Raw genomic sequence first — 13,286 nt, forward strand, 5'->3', positions numbered from 1 at the left:
GACTTCCCTTGGCTGAACCCATGGTGACTATCCCATTAAACCATGTTTGTCTATGTGTTCTGTAATTTTATTTTTTATAATGATTTCAACTATTCTTCCCGGGACTAAAGTCAGGCTCACCTGTCTGTAATTTCCCTGTATTATACTTTGAACCCTTTTTAAAAATTGGCATAACATTAGCTACCTTCCAATCTTCTTTCATATTTGAGTTCTTTCAGAACCCTGGGATATTTACAATCCAGTCCAGGTGACTTATCAATCTTCAATTTCTATTTGGCTCAGTATGTCTTCCAGGTTCACCAAGATTTCTTTCAGTTCTTCTGCATCATTGCCCTTGAAAAACATTTCTGATTCAGGTAGATCTTACATCTTTTGTAAAGATTGAAGCAAAGAATTTATTTAGTCTCTCGACTAAGGCCTCTTGCTCCTTGATGATCCAATAGTCCCAATGTTGTGAGAGATGGTATATCAAAATGACATTTTAGAATACCTCTCTTACAAAGATAGATCCTCAATTATAGACTTATGACTTTCATAGAAAGACTTATCAACCTAATGAATATTGACTTAATTGAGTCATAGATTTTTATGCCTTTTTTATTATTTGCATCAATAAAGTAATTGTTGGGTTGATTTATGACATCTCTTTTGCCTCTTTTTGTTCGTTTGCATTGTTGTATTTTGAGGCAAATTTCTTCTTTCTTCTGTTTTGCTTTATATCAAATAAAATAAACCTAACAGAGATGGAATTCTACAAGGATCAGTGCTGGAGCTGAGAGTTAGAAAATTGTTTACGTGTTTTGTAGTTGAGACAGACATGCAACAGAATGGACAACATGAGAAGTGATCTACAAAAATTAGAACAGTCTTAATACTTGGTAATTGCTTAGTGAAGAAGTGCACTTCTTCGAGGGAATTAACAAACAGACGGACAGAGGAGACCCCCATAGACATCATATACCTAGATTTCCAGAAAGCCTTTGACAAGGTGCCTCATGAACGTCTACTCCGGAAACTGAAGAACCATGGGGTGGACGGAGACGTGCATAGATGGATCAGAAACTGGTTAGAGGGTAGGAAACAGAGGGTAGGGGTGAAGGGCCACTACTCGGACTGGAGGAAGGTCACTAGTGGTGTTCCGCAGAGCTCGGTGCTCGGGCCGCTGCTTTTTAATATATTCATAAATGATCTAGAAACAGGAACGAAGTGTGAGATAATAAAATTTGTGGACGACACCAAACTATTTAGTGGAGCTCGGACAAAGGAGGACTGCGAAGAATTGCAAAGGGACTTGGACAAACTAGGGGAATGGGCAGAGAGATGGCAGATGAAGTTCAATGTTGAGAAGCGTAAAGTATTGCATGTGGGAAGCAGAAACCCGAGGTACAATTATACGATGGGAGGGATGTTATTGACTGAGAGTACCCAAGAAAGGGGGTAATGGTGGACATGACAATGAAGCCGACGGCACAGTATGCAGTGGCCGCTAAGAGAGCGAATAGAATGCTAGGTATAATCAAGAAGGGTATTACAACCAGAATGAAAGAAGTTATTCTGCCACTGTACCGGTCAATGGTGCGTCCGCATCTTGAGTACTGCGTCCAGTATTGGTCACCGTACCTTAAGAAGGATACGGCGTTACTCGAGAGAGTTCAGAGGAGAGTGACATGACTGATTAAGGGGATGGAAAGCCTTTCATACGCTGAGAGATTGGAGAAACTGGGTCTCTTTTCCCTGGAGAAGAGGAGACTTAGAGGAGATATGATAGAGACTTACAGGATCATGAAGGATATAGAGAGAGTAGAGAGGGACAGGTTCTTCAAACTTTCAGAAAATAAAAAAACAAGAGGGCATTCGGAAAAGTTGAAAGGGGACAGATTCAAAACGAATGCTAGGAAGTTCTTCTTTACCCAACGTGTGGTGGACACCTGGAATGCGCTTCCAGAGGACGTTATAGGGCAGAGTACCTTACTGGGGTTTAAGAAAGGATTGGACAATTTCCTGCTGGAAAAGGGGATAGAGGGGTATAGATAGAGGTTTACTGCTGTTGGGCCGCTGCTGGGCGCGATGGACCTCAGGTCTGACCCAGGTCTGTTCTTATGTTCTTATGCATCGTGGTGCAGGTGAGGCACAAAAATCCAACAGAGCTGTATGCAATGAGAGAGGTTTTATTTACAATTTTTTATATCCTGCACATCCCAAGACCTATGTAGGTTCCAGGAAAACCATATGTTAAATGTATAGTACAATCCATGCACAGTAACAACCCTAACCTATCTCACTTTAAACGAAAGCCTCTTTACAAAAAGCAAAATGATGTCGCCTGATTGGACTGACTCCAGAAGGGAGTTCCATAATCGAGGACCTGCCACACAAAATATGCAAAGACTATACTGAAACTAGACATATCTGCCATAGTGATGGTACCTCTAACATCTGCTTAGACTGTGAGCACAAAGGATGAGAAGGCATGTAAGACACATTCAGGTTGATGCACCCAGACCAAGAAAGACCTCAGAGTGACAGTGTCTGAGATCTCATAGCTGCGAGACAGAGTGCAAAATGATGGCCAAAACCAGAAGGATAAGTAAAAAGGCATAACCAACAGAAAGGAGGATATGATGATGATCCTGTCCAGGTTTTTGGTGAGGTCTTCCTAGGAGTACCATGTTCAGTTTTGGAGGCCATGTCTCACTAAAGTGATTCAAAAGTAAGTGACCAAAATGGTATGAAGTTTGTATCAGAAGACACACAAATTTGAAGCCCTAAAGAAAAAGGAGGGATATGGGAGGTGTAATAAAACATTTAGAAGATTAGTGAACAAATGAATAGGTGTAATAAAACATTTAGATTAGTGAACAAATTTTTTTTTTTTTTTTTTTAAAGGAAAAGCTGTAGAGCAAATCATAAAATGAAACTAAACGAAGGTAAAAGCAACATCAGAAATTTTTTTTTCTCATGGAAAGGGTGGTAAATGTGTGAAATGTTAAATTCAATGTGATTAAATCACCTTTATTAATAATGTAAATCAAAACATTGTACAAATAAAAGTAGGAAGGATATATAAAAAAAATCAATTGTAAAACCATCTAAATTGCTAAGACATCTGAGAGTAGGAAAAAAAGTAGGGTGTGGAAGGGCACATTGAAAATCATAAAAATGGGAATTCTGTTATTGACTTGTAGTTAGTCTCCTTCAGCAACTAAAAGAAAAGCATTCAAGGTATTAAATTAAAGTCATAGAGAAGTTTTCAAACCCATTTTAAAATGTATTAAAGGAAACTTTGGATCCGAGGGTAAGAGGCAAATTGGGGCTAAAAAGTAGAAAGCACCCTTTCTTATAGGCTGATAGTAAGCTTGGGATGGATTTGGGAGTACAAGCCTGTGATCATTTATTAAACAAAGAGTCAAGCTGGAGAATAAAGAATAGCTAGCCTAGCAAGGTAGTCGAGGAAGCCAGTATAAAGAGCTTTGTGTCAAGGTAAAGGATCTTTTACGGAGCCCTTTGTTCTAAGGGAAGTCTGTGCCCTCCTATTGGAGGCAAAAACCAGTGATAGAAGGATACCTAAATGACAAGAGGAATAAATTCAAGTATAACTTTGGCACCAAATGGAAATGCTCTGAATGACTTGAAACTCCACCACCACAAAAAAGGTATGGGGTAATGTTCATGGACATACTGTATGAGCCATGCTGGACATTGTCATCAATCCTTTACTCGGCCACTCAACAAATTTATGCTAGGTTTTACTAGGCCGCTGTAGAAGTTTCTAGCAAAGCCTGGCGAGGTAACTGCTCCATTGCTCATAGAATTCCTATGAGCATCGGAGCAGTTACCTCGCCAGACCACGGTAGAAACCTCTACCATGGCTTAATAAAAGGAGCTCTTAGTTACAAGAGTTAGAAACAGATCCTTCTGATAGCCCCTCAAATTAAATGACTTATCTCCCGTAAATGTTTGACCCACAAGGATACTGAAATCATTGAATCATGATACAGTTGAGGGCATAAAAATAGCTAACTTAGCTGAATGAAGGGTACTGTACCTGACCAGTTGAAGATGGTAGGTGTTTTGGCCATTGTAAAGCTAGATCTATTGAATCCTTTGACTTAACTGATTTTACTGTTATCATTTTTAATAAAGGTGCTTGGAAAGAATAATATTGTTCCAACTGGACCATTATGTAGAGTATGAAATGATAGATAAAGATGGATTTGGGGATTGAAACATTGTTAATTTCTAAGTCATTCAGAGAGGTCTCTGTTCTGGTGGTGATCAGTGTGTCTGCAGTTTTGATAGAATTAATCATATACTATATTATTATTGAAGATGAATATATGGACCATATGTACAGTTTTCCAGTGGTTCAAGTGCATTTTAATTAAGAGGGTTCAGCAGATTAGAATGGACAGTGATCAATCTAGCTGGATGCCAACATAATCGGGAGTTCCACAGGGTTCAGACTTAAATATTAAATAAAACCATAAGTTCAACCAATTTGCAGAATATTTGCTGAGTTGTGAATGTATTATAGATTGTATACGGATGACATTTAGTTTGATGATTGTTGATGACCCAAAAGAAAGGGCTATACAGCAGATAGTAAAGGACAGGCAGTACAGATGTAGATGTCAGAGAATCAGCTGTTTAAAAACCCTGGCCCCTCCTTTTTACAAAACTGTAGTGTGTTTTTTAGCACTGGTCATGGCGGTAACAGCTCTGATGTTTATTGTTACCACTATGGCTGATGCAAAAAAAACCCCAAAAAACAACGCACTATGGTTTTGTAAAAGGGGGGTGGGAGGTTAATATGAAGATAATTGGTTTGGTGTAGCTGAGCATATTTGCCAATACCAAGTATCCACAAGGTATGAATATTGGTGACTAGGATTATCATTTAATTCAGATTTAAGGAACCTTGGAATCTAGAAATCAATTGGCATTAAAATTATAAATGAAGGCAGTAGTTAGGTATATTTGTTTTGTAGGGGTTTCATTTTTAGTTTTGTTTTGTTTTTTACAGATGAGAATGGTATGTAGGTTGTGACTATAGAAAAATTTAGATTGATGGTACAGGCATTTGTGATTTCAGTTCTGGATCAATGTAATGGTGTGTATTTGGAGATACCAAGTTATAATACATTCTTTTCAGCTGGTTCAAAATACTGCTGCACCGATTATTACAAGTGGGGCATTAACAGCTTATTACTCCATTGCTTTATTCACTACACCAGTTGCTGATTTTTTAAACTTCACTCTCCAAACTTATCAGTTCATAAAGCTTTGCATTGTGAGGCATGGATCTGTATCTCATCAACTTAAGGTTTATCATCTACCCAGAGCCTTCAGATCTGAAGGGCAATGTTTGTTAGATGTTTCATCGGTGCGACTTGCCTGACTGGGGGAGTCGAAGGAACAGATGTTTTCTATAGCTGGCCCTCTGATGTGGAATGTGTTACCGGTAGAATTATGACTCATAAATCACATTGTGACATTTTTGAAGATGTTGAAGGCACCTTTGTTTTTCGCCTTGTTTGATCTATTTTGTTAATGTTTGAGGGCTTACTGGTATGTATTCTATTTAGAAAATCTATGCAATGCGCCTGCTCCCTCTATAAAGTGGTATTTATGACAGTAATGTATTAACACACAGCTGCTAAGACTTATTTGTGTTTTAGAGATTTGATATGGTTTTAGTGGATATTTGTTGTTTCAGTTGTTAAGTCAGAAGCTAATAGTCAGTGGCATAGTGAGGGTAGGAGGCACCTTGTTCTCGTCTCTGCCGCCCCCCATTGTACGCCTTCCCTTTCTCCTGTACTTGCCAGCACATGCAGCATCTCCAGTCTGCTGCTCACGATTGCCTCAGCTCCCCCTATAATGTCACATTCTGGTCCTGTGACCAGGAAGTGACATCAGAGGGAGAGGGAGTGCCGAGGCTGAGGAGATACAGCCTGCATTAGCAAAGAGCCAAAGAGGTATGGTGGGGAGGACAGGAGGAGCGGCAACGGCAACCCACCAAGATGGTGCCTGGGGCAGTCTGCCCCCCCCCCCCCTCACTGTGCTACTGGTAGAGTATTCTGTTTGTGATTTAAGTAAGTTTGTAACCGTTTGCTTTTTAGATATGAGCTATAAATTTTATAAATAACTCTTTGAACAGCAAAATGTTAGGAACAAAAAATGAAAGGAAGAATGTTTTGAGGGCAATTAAGATTTTTTTGTTTTGTATTTTTTTTCTACAGAATACAGTTGATGCAGTATGTCATCTATGGAATTGCTTCCTTTTTCTTCTTGTACGGCATAATACTTTTGGCAGAAGGGTTTTATACAACAAGTGCCGTGAAGGAGTTGCACAGTGAATTTAAGACAACAGCCTGTGGTCGATGCATTAGTGGCATGGTAAGTTCCAGTACATTTAAAGTGGGCAGAACTGATAGTTTGTCACTGATACATAAATGGCTTTCGTCTCTCTTCACCATACTTAAACTACTATTTATAAGTATTGGAAGTAAAATGTTTCTTGTAGACAAAACACTCAATTTGTTCATTTTTTTCTTTAATCCTTCATTTCATAAACACTTGTCTCTAGTCAATTTCTTGAGTGATGTATGTTTTCAGGTTGGGGGGGGTTCACCTTGTGTCTTTAACCTGCTTTTGATATAAATTTGTAGTAGGAATTTAAGTCTCTCTAAATTTGGGATGGTATCTCTAGAGATATGACATACTGTAAGACATCAGTTGTCACTCTGAGTGGTGCAATGTCAGTTGTGAAAACTCTTGTGGCTTTTAGTTTTCATTAGGTGCAGTCCATATGTGGGAAGTCTATTATGCTTGGGGGTAAAATATGGTTTTACATTATTTAAATTATTTTATTCTGGCTTGGCTACTATGGGCTTAGCAGAGAGATGCAGACTTTAAGCTCTAACAATCCCCAGCAACCCTTACTGGTTCACATTCGCACAACCAAACTTGAGTTTTGGGTTTCAGCTTCAGATTAAACCAGGTGGTGATTGTCCACTGCAATTTTGGTTTTGGCTGAAAACTTTTGGACAGAAGGCCACACCTCGAATACTGTATGCAATTCTGGTAACCATATCTCAAAGATATAGCGGAATTAGAAAAGGTACAGAGAAGGTCAACAAAAATGATAAAAGGGATGGGACAACTTCTTATGAAGAAAAGCTAAAGCAGTTAGGGCTCTTCATCTTGGAGCAGATACGGATCAGGGTGATATGATAAAGGTCTATAAAATACTGAGTTGAAGGAAAGGGTAGATGTGAATTGCTTGTTTACTCTTTCCAAAAATATTAGGACTAGGGGGCATGTGAAGAAGCTACTAAGTAGTAGAATTAAAACAAACTAAAGAAAATATTTTTCCACACGACATGTAATTAAACTGGATTCTTTGCTGGAGAATGTGGTGAAATCAGTTAGTTAGCAGGGTTTAAAAAAGGTTTGGATAATTTCCTAAAAGAGAAGACCTTTATTGAGATGGCTTGGGGAAATCTACTGCTTATTCCTAGGATAAGCAACATAAAATCTGTTTTACTACTTGGCATCTAGCTAGGTACTTGGGACTTGGGTTGACCACTGTTGGAAACAGGATACTGGGCTTGATGGCCCTTTGCTCTATCCCAGTATGCCAACTCTTATGTTCTTTATATGTGTTCTTACGACAGTTTCAGTTTAACTCTAATGTAGAGCTACCAGATGTCCAGATTTATCTGGATATGATCTCTTTTTAGAGAACTATCCTGGTGTCTGGATGGTTTCCTGGACTTTCTCTAGTCCAGACTCCATCCCAGAAATAAATATGGCTCTCCCGTTGGCATGTCCCTGCTTACCTCTTCTGGCATTGCAATTTCAAACTTCAGGGGGCCGGCAGCATTAGCAACATGATCCTGCTGCCATTGGCGTGCCCCGGAAGCCTTCGCAGTGACTTCCTGTTCCCATATAGGTGGATCCGGGGCAGGCCGATGGTAGCAGGATCGTGTCACTAATGCTTCCAGCTGCCTGAAGTTTGAAATTGCAGCGCCAAGAAGTTACATGGGAACAGGGTAGACTTGGGTGGGGGGCTGGAGAGAGGATGTGCTTGGGAGGTGGGCCTGAAACTAGCGGGAGGTTGGGGTGGGGAAGGGGTGAGACTAGTGGGAGGCAGGGACAAGGCAGGGCACTTTGGGTAGGGCAGGACCAGGATCATGGGTGGGGTCACATGTTCTTTTTTTTTTTTATTTTCTTAACTAATAAGGTAACCCTACTCTAATGTGATACTTTAATTGTAAAAATAGGTTTTATTTATTTTTTTAATTCCATAGCAAAATTAAGAAGGTAATTGGTGTACAGAAAATCATAATTTTGTCTTTAGTTCATTGCACAAGGGGGCTGCACAGAGAGCCTAACAGCTTGTAGCTGTGTCAATCTTAATCTGTGAGATAGCGTTTTCTGAGTTTGCCCCAGCTGTTTCTGAGGCCAAAAACAAAGCTTAGCATAACACACACAATTTCCAGCTGTGGGATACTGCTTGCCCTCAGCTGTAGGGTTCATGTGTCTATGAGAACATTTAATGAGTACTTTCCCTCATGCTTTCCTACATTTTCTCCATGGGTCATGGTGCTACTAGATAGTCTATTTCACTAATAACGAGAACTGTGTATTCACTGGGAGCTGTGTCCAAGAACATGGAAGGGGTGTTCCAAACAGAGAGGAATAAAGAAAGGGAGCAACAATTGGAAAAGGATACTTTTATTTTTTTCTGATATGGCCTCCATTTTATTCACTGGAATTTTTACTGCATTAAATACTTTCTGAAATGAAATATGAGCACATAGTTATTTACCTTACAGATTTATAGCCTGCTCTGTCTTGTATGTTTTACTGTAACCAACATAACCTGCAACAATGAATAGCTAACGTTCAACTAAAACATTTGTGATATTTGTTTTGTATAATTTTATCATTAAGTTATGCTTTAGACATCTTATAAAAAAACAAAGGTGTAAAATAGGAAACACAAAAACAAACAATGAAATGAAAATAAAGGACTGTATTCTTCAGCCATGATCTCTTGCCCAATACTGCAACATCAGAACATCTGACATAATTAATAGCATCAAACTGGAAATGCTTAGTGAATCAGGTAGGCCTTAAGCTGCGAAAAGGTAATTAATTCCATAATTTTGGTTCAGCAATAGAAAATGCTCTATCATGGATCCTCTGCAACATGGAAATGTGTAACCATGGGAACTGTACTTTGAATGCAGCAATCTGTATAGTCGGATATTAAAAATAGAAATGTTTAAAGGAGCCTCTGTAGATTAACTGGTCAATCAGCCAGTGGTAGTCTGCAAATTTTTTCATGCCGACAGCTGCAGGCAAAATTAAGGTCCCGATTTATTCAATGTCGAGCCATGATTGGGCCCCAGCATTTGAATATCTGAGTTTCATCAGCCAAGAAATACCTGCCAAGATTTATAGGGATCCTTGCTGAATGTTGACTTGGACTCACGTAAGGGGATCAGTTGTTGTGCCCCATTCCCTTCCAGTCCTGTCCCCTAAACAGCAGAGAAACCACAACCATGTCTCCCCAGGCCTACATTAACAGCCGTAGGATCCAAGGGCAGAAGTGATGCCCATCGTGGTACTGACCTCAGAATTGCTGCCTTAGCGTCTAGTGGCAGCCTCATGGTACTTAGCTAGAGGGGGTAAGGAAGTTCTGGTCAGGATTTCCCTATTGTTTGGGGGAGGGTCAGGAGGGAAGGGGAGGCACTGCTGTTCAGGTTTCAGGAGGGAAGGTAGAATGGAACAGATTGGGGGAGCCCAGAAAGGGGTGGGTGTGTTCTTCCAATTGGCAATATGGAAGTTTATGTGAATACTAGTCGACTCGCATGGCTAAGCAACTAGAGAGGACAGCCCTTTGTGCAGTGAATATTGGTAGCACCCACATAGGTTATGCCTGCTTCCCAATTCTGCCCTGGAACTCCCCTCCCCTGCCCATTTTGAAAGTGTTTAAGTGCTTCTGAATAGTGGCAAATGGCCATTTGAGTGTAATTTAAGCTCATGCCTGCTTAAACTGCTTTGAATGTTTACCCCCCTAAATCAGGGATGTCCAATCTTTTGGCTTCCCTGGGCCGCATTGACCCAAAAAAAAAATGTTTCTGGGGCCACGCAAACGCTGCAGCAAGACAGAGGAGGGAGCCGGCAAGACGGTAAACACCCAGGAGCAGCAGAGGAAAATACTTCATTGCCCTCGACCGGGGCCACACAAAATACTTCACAGGGCCGCATGCGGCCCTCGGGCTGCAGGTTGGACACCCCTGCCCTAAATAAATAAAACTGCATTCTCCATTTAACCAATAATCAATGAAGGATGATTAGGTTTTGCTCAGTACTTGTGTTGCAGCATTCTGGACAAGCTGTAAAAGTATACAGTGATGATTATGGGAGACCTAAGTAAAGTCCATTACAATGTAGATGCAAAATTTTCAGAGCTAACAGCAAAACAGTAAAGATGACCAAAAGAAAAGTATGTAGACATAAAAGCCTTCAAAAGAGTCCTTTATTGAAAACTGATCAAATAACATTCATTGAAGAACACATTTCTATTCAAGAGACTTGACACATTCATATCTTGCATATCCAAGATGTAAAAAACAAACAAACACATAAATACATCACCATCTGGTTTGATACCTTGGGCTTTATATTGTTCGGTCTAGTTATGACCCATTTTGGATTGCTGATGCAAGCAGTATAGCTGAAACATGGATCTTGTTGAGTCCTTTGAATAGAAATGTGCTCTTCATTGAATGGTTAAGCAATTTTCAATAAAGGTCCCTTTTGAAGGCTTTTTTTGGCTGCACAGTGTTCTTATAGTCATCTCCACTATTTTGCTGTCTTTCGAAGTGTGGAAGCGTTTCCTTTGGTTGTTTGATGAAAACTATCAGAGCCTGCACAGCACTATGAAAATTCACAGTAGGTATATAGGGTTTATAAAGTTGTAATGTAGAAAAAACTTTCTTAACTATGGACTGTATTTGAAATATCATTGATAAAGGTTGCTCTTGACTTTTCAACTAAGCACTTTAATTGTGTAGAAACAGGTAGCACTCATTGATCAATAAGAGAGGTGTAGGCAAATCATGGTCTAGAGACCTTCCAAAGAATAAAATCTCCAGTCTTTGTTTATGTCTAACATATTATGCTTCATCCAGGCATTTACAGTTCTAGTGCATAAAATATCAATTGCAATTCTTTTTGTGATGATATTGGAATCATAAGATACTAGATTAGAAGTTAAAAGTATGTTTTACACTGACATTCAACCAGTTGACTAATGGAATCATTTATACATTAAAAAGCACTGCATACAATGAAGATCTTGTGGTATCTCTGTAGGAAAGGAAAAATGGACCAGATCTTCTCTAGGGAGATAAAAGAATCTCTGTTCTCAAGACATGAATAAAACCAATTATATATTGTACCAGAAATGCCTATCCGGTGCAACTGGGCTAATAATTTCATAGCTAACAGTATCAAATGCTGCAAACATATCTAAGGCAATAAGAATGAAGTTCCTAACTGAAAACCTTGCTAAATATAAACATTTTGCAGTAAAGTTCTATTCCATGAAATAACCTAAAGCCAAGCTAATGTGGATTTAAACAATTGTGTGTGTCTATAAAATGTAGCAATTGGTTCATAACAAAATTTTCCAGAACACTTTGTCAAAAGGACAAGGAAGAAATGGGACAATACATAAGAGGATCCTTTTGATTCATTGTTTTTCAATATAAGTCCAACATAAACTCTTTTTAACAGAGTGGACAACTTGAGAAATGATCTACAACAGTGGTCTCAAACTCAAACCCTTTGCAGGGCCACATTTTGGATTTGTAGGTACTTGGGGGGCCTCAGAAAAAATAGTTAATGTCTTATTAAAGAAATGACAATTTTGCATGAGGTATAACTCTTTCCTTTTAGCTAAGTCTTAATAATATTGTAATTTATAGCTAAAGAGACATATGATCAAGAAACTGTTTTATTTTACTTTTGTGATTATGATAAACATACCCAGGGCCTCAAAATAGTATCTAGTGGGCCGCATGTGGCCCCTGGGACACAACTTTGAGATCACTGATTTACAAATATTAGATGATTGGTCTAATATGGCAGTTAAAATATAATTCAAAGAAATGCAGAGTAATGCATTTGGGGAATAGAAATCCAAAGGAGCTGTATGCACACAGACCAGGTGAGGGACCTAGGGGTAATGTTGGTTAAGGATCTTGGAGGTGAAACAGTGTGATAAGGTGGAGGCCATAGCCAGAAAGATAATAGGCTGCATAGAGAGTGGCATAACCAGAAGAAAAAAAGGAGATGTTTATGCCCCTGTACAGCTTGTAGAAGAGACCATGTGTGCAGTATTGTATTTAGTTTTTAGAGGCCCTAACTCGCTAAGGACATAAAGACATGAAGCAGTTGAGAGGAAAGTGACAAAAATGACAAGGAATTTCTACCACAAGATGGATGAGAAGACTTGAATACCTGAATATATATATCCAAGAGAAAAAGAGGGCTAGGGGAAAGTAGTAATATGTAAACTTTTCCAGAGATGGGGAAGCAATAGAACTAGAGAACATTAATTGAGGTTGAAGGGTGGTATACCTATGAGTATCAGGAAATACTTTTTCACTGAGAGGGTGGGGGTTGTCTAGATCAGTGGTATTCAACCCAGTCCATTGTGGATATCCTGAAAACCTGACCAGTCAGGTTTTCAGGATATCCACAATGAATATGGATGACAGAGATTTTGAAAACCCAACTGGCCAGGTGGTCCCTGAGGACTGGGCTGAATACCACTGGTCTAGATAATCCTTCCGATGGAGGTGGTAGAGACAAAAACAGTGATGGATAAACATAGAGGATCTCTGTTCAGCAGGGGTTCTTAACCCAGCTGTTGGAGTTGCACCCAGCTAGTCAAGGTTTTAGGATATTCACACTGAATACACGTGAAAAAGATTTTGCATGCACTGCCTCCAGTGCATGCAAATAGATCTCATGCATATTTATTTGGGAAATCCTGAGAACATGACTTGGTTGTGGCCCTTGAGGCCCAAGTTTGCCCACCTCTGAACTACAGGGTACATTATCTTCTTTCAAAGATTTATTAACAATAGATGCAACAACTATACAGATGGCATTTCTTAATATCTTAAAATCATCAACAGATCACTGATCAACATTATTGTGTTTCTAAGAGAGAGTATTTCTCTCAAGACCTGATCTTTTAA

General features: G+C 39.3%; 1 protein-coding gene across 10 annotated transcripts in view; it reads left to right on the forward strand.

Annotated features, from left to right (window-relative positions):
* Positions 1–13,286, forward strand: part of GPM6B (glycoprotein M6B) — a 282,829-nt gene that overhangs the window by 246,160 nt on the left and 23,383 nt on the right. For all 10 annotated transcript variants that reach the window (XM_033948387.1, XM_033948389.1, XM_033948388.1 and 7 more), the window contains one exon: positions 6,240–6,396. In XM_033948387.1, the coding sequence (XP_033804278.1) occupies positions 6,240–6,396 (157 nt within the window). The remainder of the gene's footprint in view (positions 1–6,239; positions 6,397–13,286) is intronic.

The sequence above is a fragment of the Geotrypetes seraphini genome, chromosome 6 (genome assembly GCF_902459505.1).
Source record: "Geotrypetes seraphini chromosome 6, aGeoSer1.1, whole genome shotgun sequence".
NCBI lineage: Eukaryota > Metazoa > Chordata > Amphibia > Gymnophiona > Dermophiidae > Geotrypetes > Geotrypetes seraphini.